Here is a 24072-nt window from a genome sequence, read left to right as displayed (position 1 = left end):
TTGAAATATTTTATGTTGTCAATTATCATGATTTATAGTATTTTTACGATAGATTAACTTCAAGAATCAGTGGAATTTTTTGTATGTTTTTCAAAATATATTTTATGTTGTCGTGCCGTAATTTTACTAACTTATAGAAAAATCACTTTTTTTTTGAAATGTTCTAAGTATAAAACAATTTGAGAAAAAATACTTAGAAAAGAGTCGCCACTTAATTTTTAGAAGAAACTAAGAAAACTTATAATTTTTCAAAGATTTAAACAGAAAAAATCATTTGAAAATACCAAAGAGGTTCGGGGTTCAATTTACACTTCGAGAAGGGTTTAAGCATTCGAAGTGCCCGCTAACATGCGGTTGACCTGCGACTTGACTTAAAATATATTTGACTATCTTTTAGAAAAAATAATGATTTAAAAAATAACAACTTACAATATTTGATTAATTTTGAGAAAATAATTAAATAAATTACACATTTTATTTCATTTTATTTTTTTAGAGAAAAGGGATCCCAAAATGGAACCTTTGAATTAAATTGCACGTGAATAGAATTTTAACAAAACTAGATTAATTAGGATTTTACCTTATTCATTTTGAAATAATAATTTAAACCCATTTAAAGCATGAAAATCATTTTAAATTAATTGACTAACCCTTTTGAGAAGAAGACTAAGTGCGTGCATATTATATATTTAATTAATTAAAAAAGGTTTTGACTAACATTTTTTTTTAGTTTATTTAAGAAAAATACTTTTAACTTGAAACGATTTTAACATGAGTAAAATATGACTAAGCAAAAAGCATTAAAGAACATCTCTTTTAAGTACGAAAAGTTTTAATTGAAGATATAAAATTTGACCAATATACTTAATCACTAAAATAAATGAACACAACATAAAATGTATTAAAATTAAACCAACACAAAGAAAATAGCTTATCTTTCGGGGAATTTAATTAAGCTAATTAACAATTCTAAAATTAGAGTTAAACAATAAATAATCACATAATTAAAGAGCAATGGAGAAAATTGATTTTGGGCCCTTTTGGGGCCAATTTCGCTGTAATTTCTGGGGATTTACTCAATCCCGTTTTTGGTATACAGCTGATGTATATCAGTGTATATCGGCATGTATATCGGCATGTATATCAGCCCTTTTTATGTATCTCTTGCTTCCGAACACCTGTATTTCGTCTCAGCCCTGTATTTTCACATTTTCGACCTGTATATCTCTGTATAATGAGCGTATACGGCTGTATAAAATGTGTATACAGCCCATCTTAAAACTTTCCAGACACCTGAAATCTGAACTTCCAGCCCATGATTTTGCATCTCATCATGTTTGTGGTAATCAGGCTGACTCGAACGATAAAAGAAAATTTGAGCCTCTATGGCTCAACTCGGTAATGCAAGGAAAGACAAGTCCATCACGGACTCAGAAGGGGTCCATACATCAAACGAAAGAAGAAAAATTAGCATAAGTAATGGAAAGATGTATTTTTGACAAGCAATATATTAATACCCATATTTTGTAACAATTCAAATGTGAGCTTATCATCTCTTACATTTTACAGAAATAGTAGCAACATATGAATAGGGATGTTGATTGAACTATTCAATATTACTACAATAAGGCATAAAAAATTGAGTATTTTAGTAGGAAAAGTTAAAAAAACACTTCGAATTAACTAACATGCTAAAACAAGTATTCATCTCTGTGTATTAGACCCCAAGGAACACCCCAATTATTTTTTCAAAGTACTTTAAGCTTAAGGAGCAAATACAAGGTAACTATTAGATTCAAAATAAGATAAAATTTAGTCAATAAGCAGAGATACACATGAATTATTAAAGCAGGAACTAAACACTCAAAATGAATCATTTGTTGTTGTCAACTGAAAGGGAATTAAGCCAAAAAAAAATAAAAATCATGTAAACAATACTAGATAAGCAAGGTACTAAGTTGAAGCATATCATTGTATGTTCTAGTGGGTATTTGAACAATCTCTAATGTAATTTTTTTTTTATTATATTTTTTTTTAATTTTTTACCCATTTCAATAAATTCTCTAAGCACAAATATGTTACAAAAGATGTAAATTCAATCAATTAGAGTGTAATAGACTAACAAGTACATATATATATATATATATATATTCACAACAGTCAACAAGATGCATAAGGGAGAAGAAAACCAACTTAACACACATTTGCTACTTGCTAGGCCTTAATTATCTAAACAACATAGTACTTATAAGGATAACTTGTAGGGATTCATTTAGACAAATATTTAGGCAAGACTTCATCCTCAAAGGAACTCACAATAATTATGACAATCAACATATAACTTAAATAAAAAAAAATCTAGGCAAATGACTCATACTAAAGATGCACAAGAAACAAGTTGTCCTTTTAGCAACAATATTCCTGCTTTGATCATATCTGGGAAAAACAACAATCACATAGAACTAGCATTGATTTTAATCAAACAAAAAATAAAATCTTTAGACGCCATAAGCAAAATTTTGAATTAATTTTAAACTATGCATTATACATAAACCAAGCAAACATAAAGGTCCAATTACAATATACAAATACTCTAAGCCCCACTTGATCATACAAACAACATAAGAAATTAGAGAAGCAGAATATTACCTCTTTTTGGGCAGCGAGACTGAGACGACGGGTTCGAAGCGATTCCACCACCACCAACGAACTCTGATGGTTTCAAAAGGAAAACTTATAACTCATAAATCGAAACTCTTTTTTTTTTTTTTACTATAGTGACCAATTTCTTATGAAGCTCTGTTTGTTTCTGCCTTTTTTTTTTCTCTCTGCCCCCCCTCTTACATGTTCAAAAGAGAAGAATATATAGCTGAAAAAAAAGGAAAATCGGGTGAAATTTTCTTTTTCTTTTTTTCGAACTGCTCTGCCTCTTTTCAAGATAACAGTGGGAAGGATTTGAAAATCCCTTAGAAAGGGGGAAAAGAGGCGTGAGGGTGACGGGTCTGCAGGGTGTGGGTTCTTGCAGAGTAGGAGAGCGATTTTCGGGTTGATCGTGAAGAAGACGAAGGCAAGTATGGGCAGTGGGGTCGTCTGCTACTGCTGTACGTTTTTGGTTTCTGTGGGTTTTTGGTTCTGGGTTTGTTAGAAGGAAGAAGAAATGTATGGTATGTTGTATGTATTGTATGGTTGTATTGAATTGGGTATGGGTTTAGGAAGTGGGCTGCTTGTATGGAATGTATGGGTTGTTAATTGGGTCAATGAAGTCGGCCCAATTAGGTTGAAAGGTAAGATGAATATTGAGGCTGGGAGTTTTGGAATTGGCCAAATGTATTGTAATTGTAGCCCATTAAATTTTGAAAAGTAGTCAAATCGAGTTGATTCAGCGAATTCGGGTAAAATTTAAATAGGATGAATTAATTTAATTATTTAACGAGCTTCTTAATCTTAACGAAATATAATAATGAAGTCGATTTATAAAATAATTAAGTTAGTTACAAGCTAATTGACTCGAAATTATAACTATAGCTTAAACTAAAGGAGATTAATAAGATACTTAGCTATAACGTAAAAAATTTTGAAATAATTTTCAATATTTATAAATGCAATGTGATTGCAATAAATATATATGTTTATTATTTAAAATGATAAAATTATTTTAAAATAACTTGAAAGTATTTTGAATTTCATAAAGCTCATTAATTCAAAATCATAACCATCCCTAATATTTAAACTAAAAAAAAATCTTTTTTGAGACGATTTTCGAATAATCATAAAATATACTAATTATATACATAATTATGTAAAACATATATATTATCTAAAAATTATGAAAAGTGACAAAACTATTTAAAAATCTTGCAAACTATATTATTATATTATATTTTGTTTTTTGGAAATTTTATAAAACTAATTATTTTAAATCGTTTGAAATTGTAGAAGCTCGAAATGATTAATTTATATTGTGGAGGGTCAAAATTGGGTGTCAACATATGTTGTCAATTATCATGATTTATATATTTGTCAAATGGAAAAGTCCAAGTATCGAGGGGTGTACATGACCGGGTTGGTTCGGGTTTTCCAACTATCAAACTAAACCATTTGTGTAGGATTTTTAAATCTATAAACCAAACCAAACCAATAAAATTCGGGTTTTTCAACTTCGGATTTTTTCGGGTTTTTTGTTTTTTCGGATTTTTCCGGTAAAGTATTTATACAAACATATAGTTTACTTGAACTTCAAATATTTCTTTAGTCCTATCAAAATACAACTATCTAAGGTGTTTCTTAAAAAAAAAAGCAAAATATTATATGAGTAATGATACTAAAATATCCAACAAAAAAATAATAATAATGAAATCGCGTAAAATAAATATTACAAATTAACAAGTCATAATGAAAATGATCATAATTTAAAAGTACTAAATCATGCTAAAATAATTTTAATAAGTACTAGTTACATGACTAAATAATAAAGGAAATTAAAATTAGATTATGTATTTGAATAAACCAATGTAAAACCAAAGAACAAATATTTAATATTATTGTCGTTCTTAGTGTTGAATTGATTTTCTTTTTGTATTAGTATTAATTTGATTTTGATTTAAGTTTTATTATAATTACCAACATCTGTGGACTATAATCTTTATTGAACCATTTAGAATTTTAGGTTTCAAACTTGAAATAATAATATATTAGAAGATAAAAACTATGAAAAAGTATAAGAAATATTTAAAAATTATATCAAAGTAAATATTTTTATGTATAAAATAAAATTTTAAAATTATATATATAAATGTCGGGTTGTTTTTTTTTAGTTAAAACTAAACCAACCCAAAATATAGTTGATTTTTTTTCAATACCAAACCAAGTCAAACCAACCACTAGTCGGGTTTTTTTTATCAATTTGACTCGATTTGTAATTTAGTTAGGTTTTCGGTTCGGTTTTGTACACCCCTAAATAGAAGTTAAATACATTGATCAATAGTTATACCTATATTACAAACTTAGCTTTGGCAGCTTTAATTTTAGTCACTAGACCATACACTTACGTGCTAATGGTTCCCAATAACTAGTTGTTACATATTCAATGAATTTCTCAATATAAATACAACATTCATGCAAAAGTCATTGGGTTCTCAAAACTCATTAATTATGTATTCGGCTAATATTCTAAAGAAGCAAAATTAAGGAACCCGCATTGGGAGGAAGTGGTCTGCAGTACATCACCAAAACCTCCCTCTCTAAGATACTGAATGTACCTCGAAAATTCATCCCTAGCAGTTGCCTTCTTCTTTTTCTTCGTCTGAAATAGACTAAATATTGGGTGAATCTTGCTCGCTTCCTTTAGCTGAGTATTCACCTTCTTGGACGATGAGCTAAAGAAGTTAACAACAGCTGGAACCGTTCTGCTTTTACTTAACTTAGGCTCCAACATTATCAATTCATCGTATCCTCTATAGTCTCTTCTTGTACTCATTGCTCTAAACATGATTTCAATTAAGTAGTGGTACTCACAAGTAATAAAAAATAGGGAAAATTGTATGAAATAACAAACTATTAATTCAAATTAAATGTTATAGCCATAGTTTATTTTATTTGTAATTCACAACAAACATCCCATTTTTTGCCATCTGGTTCGGTATACAATTAGCCATTTTCGGTATACAATTACCCATTCGGTATACAATTAGCCATTTTCGGTATACAATTACCCATTCGGTATACAATTAGCCATTTTCGGTATACAATTACCCATTCATACATTTCGGTATAAAATGTATAAAATGTGTTTGTATTTGTATAAAGCGAGAGAAAAGTGTATATACAAATACAAATACATATATTTTTGTCCTATACACTTATAATTATACAGATACAGATCTTATTATACAATTACAATGTATAAATGAATTTATACAAAACCAAACAATTTGTACAAAATTGGATGTATCTAGCGAATTATACAAATCAAAAGCTCCATATCAAACATAAAATTTGTTATGGAGCGCAATTATGCAAACTATAGCTATAACATACAAATATAATTTTTATGTTTGCTATATGTGAGAGTTGCTCATTAAAATAACACAGCTCCCAAATGTTCTCGAACTAGGCTTAAAATGAAGGAATTAGAGATTAGTATTAGATTAGAGAAAATAAAGGATAATGTTATACTCCCTCCATTTCATATTAATTGAATTATTGAGGCATTTTTCATTTTTCAAATTAACTTAATTGTTCAATTTTCAAGACTATTTTTAGAATGTTCTTCCAATTTTACCATTCATTAGTTAGTATTGGAATTAGTTATTAATTAATGTTTAGTTATTTTAATCATAAATTTGACAATAATTAATAGGGGTAAAAATGGAAAGTTATACCTAATTTATGTCTTAATCTTCTTTTCTTAAAGGATGTGAAATACCACAATAATTTAATTAATTTGAAATGGAGAAAGTATAGTAGAGTTAGTTAGGTTGGGCAACTATATACGTTTGAGGTATTTTTAGACAGAACCAGGAACAAAGCAAATTTAGTAAGAATGTATGTCAAACAAGGCAAAAATCATTACTTCCCTTGATTTATTTTATGTGTCATGGTGGGTCAGGATACGGAGTACAAGAAAATAAGGATGGCTTTCAAATTATATGATCTTAAAACTAAAATGTGTGTAATACATCAAAATTTCAGTTGAACCTTGTGGTCTTAAACATGTGTAGAATGTCGGAATTTAAAAGTTAGTGAATATAGAAAGATTTTTTTTTGTTTTGAAAAGACTAAATTAAAAAGAAAGTACTAAACTGAAATCGATAGAAAACATCAATACCACATATGAAGTCCTATTTCATTCAAATTCATCACAAATCAAAAGCTAAGGATCCTTCACTTCATATGAGTTTAAATGCTAAATTGTTCATCAGTTTGCTATTAGAACCTGTCTATCACATTCAGGTTCTATCTCATTCATCCTTTATAAGGCTAATTAAATTAGTAGGCTACCATTTTAAACATCGAATGTCGAGAAAAACTTTGTATATATACTGATATACATGAACATAGCGTAGCACATATACATAATAATATGTACCTGACAGAGTTGAAGAGAAGATTGATTTTGAGTTTCAATTATCCAAAAAAAAAATAGCTAGAAGAAAAGAAAAGAAATTATCACAAGTACGGAGCCTCTATTGATTGGATACACAAGTTATTTTTAAGTTCAAATATGATTAAACACCAAAAAAAAAGATATCTTCAGCTCCTTAGGGAGTTGTCCATTGAATTCAAGAAAAGAAGAAAGTTAAAACTTAAAGAACGACAATCCTTCAAGATTGAATCTTCATAGCAAAGGCTGATGAGTCTATGAATAGCTAATATTGTCTTAAATTGAAATAAACTTAGAAATAAACAGTAATCATGAACAAAGAGAGTTCAGAAAATAGTTATTTTTCCTCTTCGCAATAGAGAGTACGAATTACCAAGATTTCCAGCAACCTCATAGAAGATATGGAAACCAATCAATGTGGAGTATATGAGTACAACTTGAAATAATTCTTAGCTTATCATTATCTTGAAAATGATTGAAACAAACAGGACATTCACATGAAGTTGTGGGTTTTTATGATTCAAACAAACAGGACATTTCATGAACCTGTGGATTCTTATGATTGAAACAAACAATATTGCACCTTTTCTTGTATTGAATATAAGGGGTGATTGAATTAGAAATTTTACGCCTAAGAATTTAACTTTGTTTTGCCAAAAAGAGATCCGATTTGAAAGAGTGAAGGAGAAAGATCCTTAACCAGCAGTAAAAACAACGAAGAAAAACGGCAGAGCAATTAAAACAAAAGACTTACAAACTTAGCAAGAGCAGATTTGAAGCAGTCAAAGAAAATAAGATGGGAAAGAGTTTAAAGTAGATTCGAAGTGAGAGCTCTGGTTGTTGTTATTGAACTTTTGAGCACAGGTGGACAGTCGGTAAAAACCACCATAGATGCACTCTGTACATCAAAGTTATATACATATTTATTTACATTTTCAAACATGCACAGGAAAATAACATACAGTTTATGATACCCAACCTAAGAATCCAAAGAAAACCTAAGAATCGAAAGAATAATGGAAAAAACTACGATTATAGGTTCTTTTGAAGAGTTGGACACATTACCGAAAAATTGGGGAAGAAGGGAAAGCAAAACTTACTGTAACTAAGGATTAGAGCAACATCGAAGAAACATTTGAGGCAAAACTGAGATCCAAAAATGATGATCCGGATTTGATGAAGAGCAAAAGCCAGTGATAGAACAAATCTAGAGCAGACGGTAGGTTGTAGCGATGAACAATGAAAGAAGGGATAAAGTGGATACACATGTGAGAAATAAATTACCCCAAAGTTAACATTAGAATTACCTATTTGCCCTTGTTCGTCCTTCCCTACTCCCACTTCTAAATAAGAGTAATATAATATATTTATATATGTGGCCCTCTTATTTTTCTAAAGTTGCGTGTGCTTGTAAGTATATGGCTTAGCAGAGTTTGTTTTGACTTTGTCGTGCGGAAATACAATTAATTTTCTTGATTCCAACAAGGCACGCTATGATTATTACATGTTTTTTTTTCTTCTGGATGAAAATAAATCAATTCGGATAAACTATTTAATTACTCTTAAGCCAACGTACCTGATTGAACGAGTACACTCCTTTTTAGAGAAAACAAGAAAATATTAAAAAAAAAAAGGAGTCATGTCGTATGAGTATTTATTTATTATATTTTTATTAAATTATTGTACCACCTTTAATATGTGATTGATTAAGTTTTGCCTTTTTATATTTCAAATTCAAGACTTAAAGCCATCCTGCATAATAGAAGTCGATTAAATTAGTTAAATGATATACCTATATCTCAAAATCAAACACCTAGCTAGAGACTACCTGTATAATACGGGTTTAAGCGTCTAATTTTGAAGAATAGAGGCTGTATTTGTAAACTAAACATATATTCAAGTGCAGTTATTAAATGGAAAAGTGAAACTTATTGGTAATATTTATGAAATTTTAAAAGAATTTGATAAGTAAAAGGAAAATGTGACAGACGTAGCAGGCATTAGTATATACTTCTAACAAATTTTAAAAGAATTTGCTATAATGGGCCTTTTGAAAAGACGGTTAAGAGAACATACAACATCATTTGTACGCAGAAGTTGCCTGCATATACAATTTAGCTTAAATAATAGGAGTATACTATTATAAGACTTATTATATTCTCTCAGTTTCATATTAGTAGTCACATTTCTTTTTAACATGTTTTTTATGAAATCATAAATAAGAAGTGTTTTTACTAATTAAGGTCTCAATTGTTTTAGTGTAATCAATATTCTTTTCATCCTTAATCAGAAATCTCGAGTTTGAGTTTCTTAGGATATGAAGTCGAACTTCAATATGGGAATCGGACACTGGGTGGAAACCAATATATATATATATATAATCCTAATGGTTAAATTTGAAAAGAGGCGTTTGCATATTTTAGGAGAAAATTTCATACCATAAAAAAAAATAAAAATTGAACCGTATTAAGTCCTTTTAAAGAAAAATAGCAAACAAGCCAACATTCCAAAATCATGATCTGTTACATTCCATATACAAATTTTGACAAGAACAACATGGTCATGATCACCTCCAAAATTAAAAAAACCCGGCAAGTTTAATCTCACATTACTGCAGCAATATTGTTGGATTTGCAGGAAGTACTAAATCTGCAATACATCACCAAAACCTCCCTCTCTAAGATACTGAATGTACCTCGAGAATTCAGGCCTAGCAGTTGCCTTCTTCTTCTTCTTCGTTTCAAATAGACTGAAAATCGGGTGAATTTTGCTCGCTTTTTTCGCTCCCTTTACCTGAGCACTCTCCCGGAAATTGTCCTCAGATGTGACCTTCTTTGATGAAGAGCTAAAGAATTTAGTAGCAGCAGGAACTGTTCTGTTTCTGCTCAATTTAGGCTTTCCCAATATTGGAGCACAAATCTCCTCCTGATCTTCCTTAATCAATACTCCATATCCTCTATAGTCCCTTCGTGTACTCATTGCTCTTAACATCACTTAGATTTAATTAATTAGTGTACGTACAAGTTACAAAAATGTGAAACAATACCCAAATTTCTTGAATTATATGTTGCTTAAAATGAAGGGAGAGACTGACAGATGAAGAAATTAAAAACAAAGCATATGTTATATAGGAGTAGTAGTTAGGTTGGGATACTAGCTAGCTAAAGGAGTTAATAAATTAATTCCTACTATTAGTTGTCAAAATTTGCGTGCGCTATGTTATTGTTAAGGGTGTTGAAATTAAGTACTATATATATAATATATACATGGCAGAGCAGAGCTGGAATTAATCCTTGTTTTGACTTCTTCTTCTAAATCAAATTAATTGACATATCTGGCCAACAACAATATTAATAATGGAAGTGTGACTATGGTGTTTCCAAGTTCAAATTAGGCATGCTATGAAATATACTAATATATGACAAATTTTAGTTTTTAAGTATATACATATTTTTAGTTTTGTTGAAAACAAATCAATTTGGATATATTATTATATGATTAGTAAAAGACCAACGTGTTTGAATGGATCCAGTCCGTTTTAAAGAAAGCAGCAAAAGTGATAGAAAGTTCGTTAAAAGATTTCATCAGCTGTTGAAATTTTCTTTTCTTTTTTAAGAATTTGAAACCTTGTTAAAGTTTATGATATTCATCACTATTTGGATCCTTTTGTAGGTTAAAAAAAAAAGGGAAAAGGCTCAAATATGCCATCGAATTTTCAGAAAAGGCTCATTTATGTCATCCATTAAAAGTTTGGCTCATCTATGCCATTACCGTTTAAGAAAAGGCTCATTCATGCCATTATTTTTTAACCGGTGGTTTTTGCAAAACCGTTTTTTTACACGTTGGCCAATTATAATTCGGCCACGTCATTATTTTTTATAATAAAAAATTAAAATTAAAATGTTTGTTCAGAAATTTGATTTTTTATTATAAAAAAATAATGACGTGGCCGAATTATAATTGGCCACGTGTAAAAAATGGTTTTGCAAAACCACCGTTAAAATGTTTGTTCAGAATTTTAATTTTTTGTTATTAAAAAAAATGACGTGGCCGAATTATAATTGTCCACGTGTAAAAAATGGTTTTGCAAAACCACCGTTAAAAAATAATTGCATGAATGAGCCTTTTCTTAAACGGTAATGGCATAGATGAGCCAAACTTTTAACGGATGGCATAAATGAGCCTTTTCTGAAAGTTCGATGGCATATTTGAGCCTTTTCCCAAAAAAAAAACACAAGTTACATAGTATTTGACATCGGACGAAAATAGTTATCTCCACTAATTAAATATATATGATTATAATTTATGTATATTATACACCTGCAAGCTGTTGTTTTGAGTGAATAGTGATGACTATATAGTGTCCCTTAAAACTGCGGCAAGCATTGCAAGTGCATATAAACATCTCTAGAACGATTCAAATTGAAATTTTTAAACAGGTAAAGAAAATGTTTAGCATACCTGCAAAACAAAAAAGTTCATCCATTTTTATACTTTTTTGTTTCAATTTGATTTTCTGGTTTTTTACTTTATACGGAGTTGCAGAAAATTAAGAGAACTTTTGAATTTTGTAGACTTGAACTAAAGATACATAGAATGCACCAAAACATATTTGAATCTTGTAGTGTTAAACATGTCATGTGAAAACTTGAAATTAAAGAGTAGTGCCAAAAAAGAAAAGATTTACTCTTTTTTAAATAGACTAAAAATGAAAGTATGATAAACAAATTGAAACAAAGAGAATAATTGTTTTTAAATTTTCAAAAGCATTAATGTGAAATTGATTCATTATTAACTTCAGGTGTAATGAGCTTTCAAACAAAATAATAACATGTTCAATATAATTCCACAAGCGAAGATATATTGAATGCATATGATTTTTTTTATTGAAAAGTTGTTTTTGATAGAATCTTCGGCTTAAAAAAGTGAAATCAAATACCGTACAACATAATTCTTTATTATATATGCAGATAAGAAAGTGGCAAAACACTTCACACTAACCCTTCCTCTTTCACCAACCAGTCATATTTGGTAAGTTGAGCACGTGCTTACCATCTAACATTACCACTCCTAACACCTCTACGTGCAAGCAGTATAAAAACAAAATACATAAACATAACTAAAAGCTCATATACTAGTGGTAATTAAGTCCAGTCACTTGAGGTTAAATTTTCTGACTCTTTTTTCCTCTCATTTCTGAAAATGGCAAGTGAAGTTCATGCAGTTGTTGATGCCCATTCTCCTCCGAAGACGCCAACGGTTTGCGTCACAGGAGCAGCTGGATTTATCGGCTCTTGGCTTGTCATGAGACTCCTTGAACGCGGTTATAATGTCCATGCTACTGTTCGTGATCCTGGTACGTTTTCATTTTATTTAAGAGTTTAACTTCTATAGATTGTCAAATAATTTATAAACCCATTAATCAATCTGTACAAAGCTGCATTTTGAGGATCCAGAGAGATGTGTCTCGTTGTATGCAATGACCCTTATATAAAGATGCATCAACTTTTGTAGAGAACCAGAAGAAGGTGAAACATCTGTTGGAACTGCCAAAAGCTGATACAAACTTAACGCTGTGGAAAGCAGACTTGGCAGTGGAAGGAAGCTTTGATGAAGCCATTCAAGGCTGTCAAGGAGTATTTCATGTGGCTACACCGATGGATTTCGAGTCCAAGGACCCAGAGGTACTATAAAGTAACAGAGTAACTCATCAATACTAATGGACTTCTTACATTTCTGGATGATTAATACTAACATAACTCTTATGACATTGATATACGTGACAGAACGAAGTAATTAAACCAACAGTCAGGGGAGTGTTAAGTATCATAGAATCATGTGCTAAAGCTAACACAGTGAAGAGGCTGGTTTTCACTTCATCTGCTGGAGCTCTTGATGTCCAAGAGGACCAAAAACTCTTTTGTGACGAGACCAGCTGGAGCGATTTGGACTTCATATATGCTAAGAAGATGACAGGATGGGTTCGTTTGGCTATTCTTTTCTTTTAAGAATACCTATGAAAAAAAAAACAGTATTTTTCATCACATTGCTTTGTGAATTTAATTTGATTGCAGATGTATTTTGTTTCCAAGATACTGGCAGAGAAGGCTGCAATGGAAGAAGCTAAGAAGAATAACATTGATCTCATTAGCATCATACCACCACTGGTTGTTGGCCCATTCATCACACCTACGTTCCCACCTAGCTTAATCACTGCCCTTTCACTAATTACCGGTATGATGTAATCACAATGTACAGAAGACAGTCACATCCTTCAATCCCAGTAATTACTTTAATAAACAGCTTTTCACAATCATGGGCATAATCGGATTGAGATGTGCAGGGAATGAAGCTCACTACGGCATCATTAAACAAGGTCAATATGTGCATTTGGATGATCTTTGTGAGGCTCATATATTCCTGTATGAGCACCCCAAGGCAGAGGGAAGATTCATTTGCTCGTCCCATCATGCTATCATCTACGATGTGGCTAAGATGGTGCGACAGAAATGGCCAGAGTACTATGTTCCTACTGAGTAAGCCTCTCTGCTCCTCTGTATTCCTAAGTATACTTGGCTCCTTCATAGAGTGATGGCTTGGTAACTCAATCTGGTAAAATAACAGGTTTAAGGGTATCGATAAGGACTTACCCATAGTGTCTTTTTCATCAAAGAAGCTTATGGATATGGGGTTTCTATTCAAATACACTTTGGAGGATATGTATAAAGGGGCAATTGAGACTTGCCGACAGAAGCAGCTGCTTCCCTTTTCTACCCAAAGCACTGCAGACAATGGAAGAGACAAAGAAGCAATTCCCATTCCTACTGAAAACTATTCAAGTGGCAAGGAGAATGCACCAGTTGCCAATTGTACAGGAAAGCTTACCAATGGTGAAATCTAGAACCACAACCTAACAAAATAAAAAGGCAATCTTGCCTAGCAACATGTTCTTCTTGGTTCTTGATATCTGTTTGAGGTTTTTCAATACAAAATGAGTACAATGGTCAATGAATATACAGAAATTCTCATCTTGCTTAATTCAGGCAGGTAGGATATCAGAGAATTCTAGGTATATTTTGCAGAAAAAAAAAACTAGAATCACTGCAGGATCTGGATCCTAATACAAGGACATATTAATATTCCATTTTATAAGTTTTGCACAAGCAAGATCTAATTTTGTGGAAGAACTGTTTCCAAGGCTCTTGCGCATCATTTGCCAAAACAATTACCATCTTTGGTAATCATTCTGGGAAACTAGAGATAATATTGATAATATCCATAGTAATAATAATAATAAGAACAAATATCATCATAACACGATAATATAGCCTTTTCATGTAAAATTTCATTTCAATGAATAGCCATGTTAGCCCATTTTTTTTCAGGGCATATTTCTAAAGTTTGTGCTTACGTGAAGAAGCAAAAAAATTTATAAGAAACAGAATTTACTCACTACTGTGCAAATTATATGTTCAACTGAGCAAACAAGTCTTCAACTACCTCTCCTCAGAGTTGAATCTGTTCCATGCTTCCTGTAGACACAGAAGAACGATAACCACTACGATAATTCAAAGAAGACAATAAAGGGAACGAACCGTGGGAAGAAGAGGGGGAGGTGAAGCTGGTAGGAAGAAAAACTTTTAAGAGTAAGGATGCCGGGGTAAATTCTATAAGGTCGCAGATGATAGTCTGTTATTAGGTCACCACAAAATAAGGCCATTCTGATTACAGTTATTGATTCATACGAACAGACAATTAACACAAAAAAAGGCTTAAAGAAGAGGAGTATGAAGAGAGAACAAAAGAAATGAAGAAGCCACATGGATATCACATTACATATTAGTTATTAGAGTTCTTTTTTCTTTTATTTTTTCCGATTAGTAAGGTCATCAAATGAAACTTCGCTATCGTGATAGCTAAAATACTACGTAATAAATGTCACCCTGTTTGTTCTATAACTAACTAGACACTGTAAACCAATTTTCGGTTGGCATCTTACAACTACTAAAATGGGCTTGACTAGAATGGAATTTATACAGAGAATATATTGAGCCAGCCAACTAGTTTGGATTAGGGTTAAGATGATTGACATGGCAACTAGTCTGTCCCAATTTATGTGGCAACATTACTATTTGGGAAGTCAAAGTGGTTCTTCCTTGACTACATTTCTCATAAATATTTTTAGATATTTTGAACTATTAACTATTAAATGACTTATAGTACTTTTATGTGGTTTCCAAATATGTAAATTTAATTTCTAAGAACTTGAATCTACGTCTGAACCTAGGTCCTAACTGGCAATGAATAGGTACATACAGAATATTTTCTTGCTGGCTAATTCAAACTACCAGAAGCTTGCATTGGTGTACAGAAAATGGACAGGCTGTATCAAGTTGATAAGTAAAGAAAGCTAAATCAGAAAACACACCTTTAAAAGATCAAAGACTTTCTCGCATATATACTTCTGATGAATACTAGCACCTCGCTGTTGTAATTTGTCGGGATGCACACAAAGTGTAGCTTTCCTATAAGCTTTCTTCACCGCTGCAGAAGTTATAACTTCTGTTAGTGGAATTGGCTGCCAACCGCTATTAGGCCCAAGAATCTGCAATAAGGAATAGAAACTCTTGAGTTTCAAAATTGTAGAGGTTGACCAAAAATCAGATGATGACAAGTGCGAAAAGGCTGCTATAAGTTACTACTAAGAACTCAAAATTAATCTATACTACTGACATGTCATGCAGTCATGTTCTGATGTCAGCCTGAGCTTTCTCAGTGCTATGATTAATAGTACGGGCCATATGTAACAATTTGACAAGTAAAATCCTCAATAAAAATGACCAAGAAGCACATAAGAGTTATAAAATATGGATGTGACATTCTTTTACGTTTCTGTTTCAACTGCACCACCGTCCTGTCAGCAAATGTTAGGACTTTTTGTTTTGATAGTCACATTTACCCACTCCAATAATTTGACAGAGGTAATTAAAGGAAGAGACCAAGTAAAGGCTAGATTGAGCAGCCAAATTTGGCTTAAGATTTATGACTCAATACACCAACTTTTTTTGGTTGAAAAGAACTATTAAATGAGAATGAAACACCTTCGACTTAAGCAGTCAAATGACTAAGCAAAGGTCAATCTGTAAAACATAAATCAAATATTGTTTCGGCTATACTGATGAATATATATTTGGTATAGAATTAAGACGAATTTGACACTATTTCAACAAGCATTTAATAGTTGATTAAATTAAGAAAAGCATTAGAAGAGCAGGCATACATATTGCAACGTTGAAAGCAATGCACGTAGATTGCCTTCTTTCCCGCTTGACCATCTTTTCACTTCAGCATCCAGAGTTTCAGCCAATCTCTGCACAGAAATGCCTCAGATAAGACAATACGAAATGTAGATCATTCATGATATATGGTGTTATTCAAAGAGATGGATACATACATTTCTCTCTGCTTGCTCTCTCTGAGCTTGAAAATCACGCATATTTTTTTCTGCTAGGGCCTTGGCCTAAAATCAAGCCAAAAAAAGTTTAATATATACAAAAGAAAATTATCTTCTAACAGGAACAAGATGGTTAGGAAGCACATACTGCACGCTCTGATGTTCTGCGATACCTCTCCAACCGCGCTTTACATCTTTGAGGTGATTCACCTTCAATGCCTACAAAGCATTTAATCTTACTAGAAGCTTCACAAGAAAAAATTAATCGCAAAAAGCTACTTAGGCTACTAAACAAACAGGAAATTCAGAATGCCTAACTAATGGATCAGGAAACATGAGGGAAAACTAGACTATAAACCAAAGAAAGAAGGAGAATCTTTGTGCTTCATCTACATACCAGCATGAGCTGAAGAATATGAATATCTCAATTTCGAGGTTTCTGTGCTCTGATGCGCATGTTGTTCCTGTCAACAAACCCCAATAAGTAGGCAACCAGCATGCATTTCTACATTTAAGAAGGAAGAGATACTCACAGAAGAAGAGCTCTGTCTCATTTCTGTGCTCCTAGAATAAGCAGAAAACTTTTCAGAAGATGATCTTTCCACTCGGTCACATGATTCCTGGGTAGCCTTCTCAGCCATTGTTTTCTCAAAAGCTCGTTGTCGAGCCTCTGCAGTTGCTCTTTCCACTGCAGCCCGCTCCACCTTGAGCCTAGCCTCCGTAGCTGCCTGCTCTGCTGAAGATCTCTCTCTAGCCTCTGCAGATACTTTCTCTAATCTTTCTCGGGCCTCCGCCATAGCTCTTTGACGTATTTCAGTTGCAGATTTCTCCATGGCAGCTCTTTCTACTCTCCCACGGGCTTCAAGATATGACCTTTCCAGAGCTTCACGAGTTACAGACATCCGATCCTTTTCTCTTTCCCTTTCTCTTTCCCTCTCTTCTTCTAGCTTTCTCATATATTCTTCCTCTATTTCTCTTTCTTTTTTCAGTCGCTCATCCGTTTTTTGGGCCTCAGGAGTAATGATTTTATATGAATTTCTCTCTTTCTTCTGGGAACTTCCAGTTGCGGCTCTCTGGTCTGTACTTGACAGGATTCCAACATCCTCTAGCACAGCAGCCAAAGCATCTCCACTTTTCTTTGCATTTGTGGCCCATTCCCTGGCAATGTTTTGAGATGTAAACTTTTCTTCCATAACTTCCTGCTTAGTTCCAGACTGAACAACCTTGGTGTTCACTCTTGGCCCTTCAGCATTTGTTCCATTTCTATGGTTAGAGTGATTATTACCTGTAAACTTTTCCTCTGAAACTTCCTGGTTACTGCCAGACTGAAATCCATTGGTATTCACTGCCAGACATTCAGGAGGTTTTCCATTTCTTTGATCAGGATGGTTTCCCATTTCAGAGGCTGTCTTCTTCAGTCTATCCGATGCTTTATCTATGTAGACACCAGCTCCACTTGGATTGGTCAAATGCTCATTCGAAGAAGTAGACACTATTGCATCTGCTCTTCTAATTGGGTCTTTCCCATGCTCCAAGAGATCTTGTCTCTTGCAAACAGAGTTGCATCCATCTTTAGGCAGCAGATTGGTCAGTCCAACTTCTGATTCTTTTTCACAATTTTGCAACTCAGTTTCTAATCTCTCATTTTCTTTGCAGGAAAGGTCTGATTGCATTGCTTCCAGCTTTCCTCCGTCTTCCTCCGTCTTCTTGGACATTTTGTTCACAAGTAGAGTCTCATAGTTTGGTTGGCCAGCCCAATCAATCGTCGTAGCATCCTTGCGAACTTCAACATTAGAGTTCTGCTTCAAAACAGACCCAACCATTTCAATTGGGGAGCTATCTTCGGTCTGTTCGCGCAATTCATCCCACTTAACATCACAAACAATTGTTTGCTCAGTTTCTTCAATCTCACCGGCCTCTTCAGATATGTTCTCAAATTCTAATCTGGAAGTCAAAGGGGATTCTCTCTTATTTTCTTGCTGCTCCAAAACCTCAGTCATTTCCATATCATCATCTTCTCCTTCATAAGCAACATTCAGTCTTCCCTCAGTTTCTTCTCCTTCTTCAGCATCATTTTGTTCTCCTTCATGCTCTTTTCTCTCGAGAGCCACTCTAAATTGGCTGTCCTCCTGCTCCCACTCAAAAGCACCTTTTGCATCCTGAACTATTGGGTCCATCTTGAAACTCACCTTGTTGTCCCTCTCAATCTTCTCTTGTTTGCAAGCTACCTCTGACTTCTCATCGTTCTTTTCTGATTTAAAATCCTCATTTGGTTTCTTTGCATTCTCCTCCCAATAAATAGCGCCTTCTTCTCTTTCAGAAACTGCATCGAGTTGCTTCTTCGTTTCCTGCTTGAGTATCTCATTTACTCTCTGTCCATTTCCTGTTTCATCAACAACATCCCAAAGTCCTCCTTCACATTCTTCAATCTCAGATTCTGCCATCAGCTCTATATCGATATGTCTAGAATCAGTATTTATACATCTCTTTTGATCATTTAATTTTCTCCTTCCACCACTTAGTTTCACAGTAGCCTTACATTCACTCACATTCTGGCCACTTCCTCTGATGTACTCTACACTTTTGTGAGAACTGCTACTTAGCTTCTCACTTGTTCCCTCTTGCTGGACTTTAACATGTTTCTCACTCATACTAACATCCGATGAGTTTTCTTCTGCTTTTAATGTCTCCTTATGCTCCAATTGACCACACAAATCTTCTTCTTTTGACCTTTGATGCGTATTGGCCAATTGGTAGGACCCTTTACCCATGTTTTCTTCACTTTCCTCTATGCAGTCCCGAACCTCCTTTGCTGCAACATTTTTGCAAGTTTCTAGATGGTCAAATCTGTCAGTGGCTGCTTCGGATTGTCTGTGTTCATGTGACTCCATATTATGCAGCAAACCAGATTCAATCTTGACTTCCTCAGGAGACCCACAAGATGGGTAAGTTTCAACAACTTCAAAAAATTCCGCACCTTCCCTCCATGCAACTCTTCCTTCAGCTTTATATGGTTGTTGAGATGACATATTCGGCTTATCCTGCTCATTTTCTTCATGTTTTCCAGTAGATTTGAAATGTTCTCCATCTTTAATATTACCAGAAATAACATCATTGTTCTTAAAGACTTCTTCCATTCTTCCAACACACATGCTTTGTTCCACGTCATCTTTGTCAAATGTCTTACTTGGTCTTTCCTCCAAAATACACTTCTCCAAATGGAGTTCTGCATAACATTTTAGATCTTGCTTCTTCCTCTCCATTAGCTCTTTTGCACTTCTGAGCTTTGCTTGAGCCTTCTCCATTGCATCTTTTATAGCTGCAGAGGATGCCACTGCAGATGAACTTGCATATACTTCCATGTCAAAGTAAGGCTGTGAACTATCACCTTGTTTTCGCTCAAATGCACAACTGTTAGAAGCTTTGAGTCTTGAATTAAGTCTATCAGAGTTCCCTTTCTTGGCAGCCATGGCAGGTGGCGGTCTTGATGGTGGAGGCAACCCTGATGGCCTAGTTCTTAGGCTGATATCTGACACAGTTAAGAATGGCTTATCTGGAGTACAACTAGCCTCACTACATTTCTCTGGATGTTTTGAATCACTTCCATGCATGATATAGCTGCTGCTCATTTTACGTGGCGTGCTTCTTTTGTATTGCTTGTCTTCTAAAACTGGTCCACTGCAGTCCACATTGTAGTTGAGATCAAGATTTGCCTGTCCAGGTGGCTCCTCATTTTCTGTATTTTGAGAAGCCTGATTTCCACTGACCATGTAAGTATATCCAGGAATAGCATGCAGATGAGCAACATGTGTCATGCCATTCGACATAACTCCTTCGCTCCTCTGAAAAGTCTTGTGGTATGAAATGTTGAACTGCTTGGTGTCGTCAGATGAATGATGAACATCAGCACTAGAAGAGCTCTGACTCCTTTCAGAAAAAGCCGAAGGATCTGACTCATTTGACAGGGTCTCACTTTGAACTGGACTCCTTTTATCAAGAAAAGAAAAAAGAAATAAATGAAACATAAAACTAGAACTCCTTTGAACAGAAAAAAAAAGTATCTCTTTTTTCTCGCCAGATGTTCATATTGAGAGCACTGAGAAAGATAAAACTGATCCTACTAATATTAACAGTAAAAACATATCACCCTAATTACCTTAAGTGAAAATGAGATTTGGTTAAGAAAATTGATTAATGCAATCTTTTGATTTGTTTCAGTTCAGACATAGACATGTAAAAGATATCTATGATTTTCTACTAACTTCTCCGCAAAAAGAAGTGTTTATGCCCTTTGATTAGAGAAATTAGCTCCTGATTCATATATCACAAATTACAGATTCTTACACTCTTAGCTGCAGGGTCCAAGAAGAGAAACCACAATCTCAACTTGTTAAATTCCAATAGAAACAAAGCTTTACAGAGAGAGCACATTAGAACGTGAAACATAAACAAGCTCAAGTTAAAGAAATTAAGGCCAGCACAAGCACAACTAGGCCTAACGGTCAATGAAACTGGGCAGAAAAATTAGATGATGCTTTCCCGGTGGTGGATAGAGCTACCAAAACATGAACACCAGCGTTCAAAACTTTCTTTTTAAAAAAAGAAGAATTTGCGTTCTTACTTACCGCAGCGTTTGCAGCAAAAACTTCTCCCTAAATTTGTAAAAAGCAACTAAACATTTCCAAAGTCTAATAATGCAAACGTATTTTAGTAGTTTTAGCCATTCTTATCACATTTTCAAAGAAAAAGAAGAAGATCATACCAGCCCTCGTCCGAAGAATCATAGCCAGAAGTAGACTGCCGAACCAAATCCTCGTAAGAAAGGGTAAAATCAAAAACAGGAAAACCTCCAAAAATCTCAGAGTAGTCAAAATGAGAAGTCTGAACATCGAAGGACAACCGATCATCGTCTTCCTCAAGAAGCGGAAGATCCAAAATGGGAATAGAGGAAGCTCGGGAAGAGTGAAAACCTCCAAAAATCTCAGTATAATCCTCATAACGAGGAGCTAATGTTGGCACTCCGAACTTGGGCGGACCACCAAAAACGTCGTCGTATACAGACTTACTTGGTGTTGTAATGAACCCACTTCCATGGTAACTCTTTTTAGCAAATGAATGTGACAGATTTTCCATGGAAATGTCACTCTGAATTCTGAAAGAAAGAAAAAAAAAAGAAACAGTTCACACTGTGAAGGTGGAAACTGGAAAGAATGAAGCGTGAAAGGGGTAATATGGGAATTATAAGAAGAAAAGAAGTTGCTTTTTTAAAACTAAAAAATGTTACGAAGAAGACATTTTTTTAGGATTTTGAATATCGAGGAAACTTTTTGGTTAGTGAAATATATTGTGATGGGCGATTATCGTTAGTGGCAAAAGGGGGAAAAAGAAAAAGAGAAAGACGACAGTAGGCGTGGTGACAAAAGAGTCGCCCATTGGATAAAACTCCGGCAGCTTTCTGGGACGTTATACATATTTCCGCTTAATACATAAATAAACATTCAAATTCGACATTAAATAATAGGTAAACGTTCTAATTTTAAATATGCATTTAAATTTATTTCTATTAGATCAGTTGAACACTTTTACAGAGTGTTTATATTAGTACCTAATTACAAGTGAGAAAGTATATTATTAAAGAGTTGTTCAAATTAAACTAATTTCGAAAGAACAATTAATCCATATAGCAGCTATGACTACAAAGATTAATGAGCTGCTATTTTGTTTTTATTCTCATTTTAAAAAAAATTAAGCAACTGTCATGGTAAGCCTTATTGGTGAGATTCTAGATACTGAAAATAATCAAAACAACTCAAACTTTGTGGATTGCACGTAAGACTTTTAATTGGCCCCATTCCATGTATTTCAATTTTCAAACAACTAATCATATAACTGCCCCTCAAACTTCTTTTTTATAATATACGTACGTACTATCTTCTTTAATTATAATACTTATAAAAATTGTATGTCAGAAAAGAAAAAAAGTTGAAGAAACGTAGTTTGAAATAATGTAAATTAATACTACAAGAGATTTGAAGAACATAACCAATAGTGCTCATCTTGTTTTAGAAATTAAAATTCGATAATTTGTATTTTTAATATATACTTAATTTTTATTTCTTGTCACTATATCTATTGTTGCTCGGTCACTGTATTCGAGGTTGTTTTCATTATTAGTCTGGTAAGAAGAATACAAAAAATCTGCGTGTTTTGCGATCCCCTCTCCAATTTGTAGGCCACGCCTAACACCTTTGCCTATATTGTCCACAATACAGACAAGAATACACACTTATTTCAACTGAAAATGAAAGCTATTTTTCCTAATAATGAACTACTTAAACCAACGCAATTAAGAAGAGTATATAATATATTATGGTAGATGGATAGCATTAGTTTTAAATAGAGAAATATATAATACATGATATATTTACGGGACCTAAACGGTTTCTTGGTTTAAGTCATAAGTGCATTAAATATTTTTGGTGATGGGAATTTGATAGCCTCCTTACAACTATTGTTGATGTAGAAATATGAACATTACAACAAATAAATAGATGGAAAATGATGGTTCTAATTAGGTTATGCTTTGTCCCTTACTAAATATGATCCCAACAGTACTAACCCTGTATTGTATAACTTGCTTCAATAATATGCTGTATATAATTCAATTGATGAATTGGTGGATGGGACCACCAACTCTTATTGTTGAGTACTCTTTTTTTTTCTTTTTCTTTTTCTTTTTATTTTGCACTCGGAGAGCCCCGACTAAATTTAGATCATGCCTTGCAGGCTTATTCGGGGTGACATTTTTAATAGAATTTTCTCTATATTCAGGACTCCAATCAGAAACCTCTGGTTAAGGGTGAAGCTACTACACCGCAAACCTATGTTGGTTATTGATGACAACTCTGATATTCAACTAAAATCACACAGTTTACCTTAGTACTCATCAAATGTAATAACGTTGGTATCAATAAACACAATTGTCATAATAATTGCAAATGAGTATTTTGCCAGGGCATTAATGTTATCCTAAATATATGTGGGCTGGCATATCTTAATTGCAAATGCTCACTAATCGGATAAGATTTTAAATTGATTTTTAAAGATATATAGCAATCAAAATAAAGTGTGGTACTATTGATATAAGTAAAATCCACTATTTCTCCTCTCTCTTATTTTCTCTCAGCAATAGCTTTATATTTTATTCAAAGAAATTGTTTGTATTGTAGGAAAGACAAGATTTAGATCCAAAACATGTCATTATTCTAACTACTTTAATATGTCTAAAAAAGAAGAGATAGGCTCTTCTTCTTGGTTACTCTTTGAATAAACCAACCAATTATGAATTGCGAAGAGGACAAATGATGAATGCTTTTGCAAATTCCTTATTGAAAATTATATTGGAAAAGGAAGGGCAAATGTGAATTATGGCATTGTGCAATTGAGTCTATGAAGGAAAAAAAAAAGGCTAAAGAGTGTATGCCTCTGGGTCCAATATGTTGGTTAACTTTATTCA

At 33.2% G+C, this 24072-nt stretch overlaps 3 protein-coding genes across 3 annotated transcripts; 1 reads left to right on the top strand and 2 right to left on the bottom strand.

Moving 5' to 3' along the window:
- Window positions 1-9576: 9576 nt before the first annotated feature.
- Window positions 9577-10224, bottom strand: LOC102587436 (uncharacterized). Its single transcript, XM_006340584.2, has one exon. The coding sequence runs from the start codon at window positions 10091-10093 to the stop codon at window positions 9746-9748; it is 348 nt and encodes a 115-aa protein (XP_006340646.1). The 5' UTR covers window positions 10094-10224; the 3' UTR covers window positions 9577-9745.
- Window positions 10225-12231: 2007 nt separating this feature from the next.
- Window positions 12232-14378, top strand: DFR (dihydroflavonol 4-reductase). Its single transcript, NM_001288480.2, has 6 exons — window positions 12232-12458; window positions 12617-12786; window positions 12889-13083; window positions 13177-13336; window positions 13446-13638; window positions 13727-14378. Exons 1-6 carry the CDS (start codon window positions 12305-12307, stop codon window positions 14001-14003), a joined length of 1149 nt encoding a protein of 382 aa, NP_001275409.1. The 5' UTR covers window positions 12232-12304; the 3' UTR covers window positions 14004-14378.
- Window positions 14379-14439: 61 nt separating this feature from the next.
- On the bottom strand, window positions 14440-22026 carry LOC102586759 (auxilin-like protein 1). Its single transcript, XM_006340582.2, has 8 exons — window positions 21319-22026; window positions 17090-20543; window positions 16954-17020; window positions 16705-16775; window positions 16557-16622; window positions 16383-16472; window positions 15531-15707; window positions 14440-14634 (listed from the first exon to the last, which is right to left on the bottom strand). Exons 1-8 carry the CDS (start codon window positions 21687-21689, stop codon window positions 14599-14601), a joined length of 4332 nt encoding a protein of 1443 aa, XP_006340644.1. The 5' UTR covers window positions 21690-22026; the 3' UTR covers window positions 14440-14598.
- Between the last annotated feature and the right edge of the window lie 2046 nt (window positions 22027-24072).

Source organism: Solanum tuberosum, unplaced genomic scaffold (assembly GCF_000226075.1).
Source record: "Solanum tuberosum cultivar DM 1-3 516 R44 unplaced genomic scaffold, SolTub_3.0 scf00020, whole genome shotgun sequence".
Taxonomy (NCBI): Eukaryota; Viridiplantae; Streptophyta; class Magnoliopsida; order Solanales; family Solanaceae; genus Solanum; species Solanum tuberosum.
The sequence above is the reverse complement of the archived record's forward strand: the minus strand, read 5'-3'. Positions and strand labels throughout refer to the sequence as shown.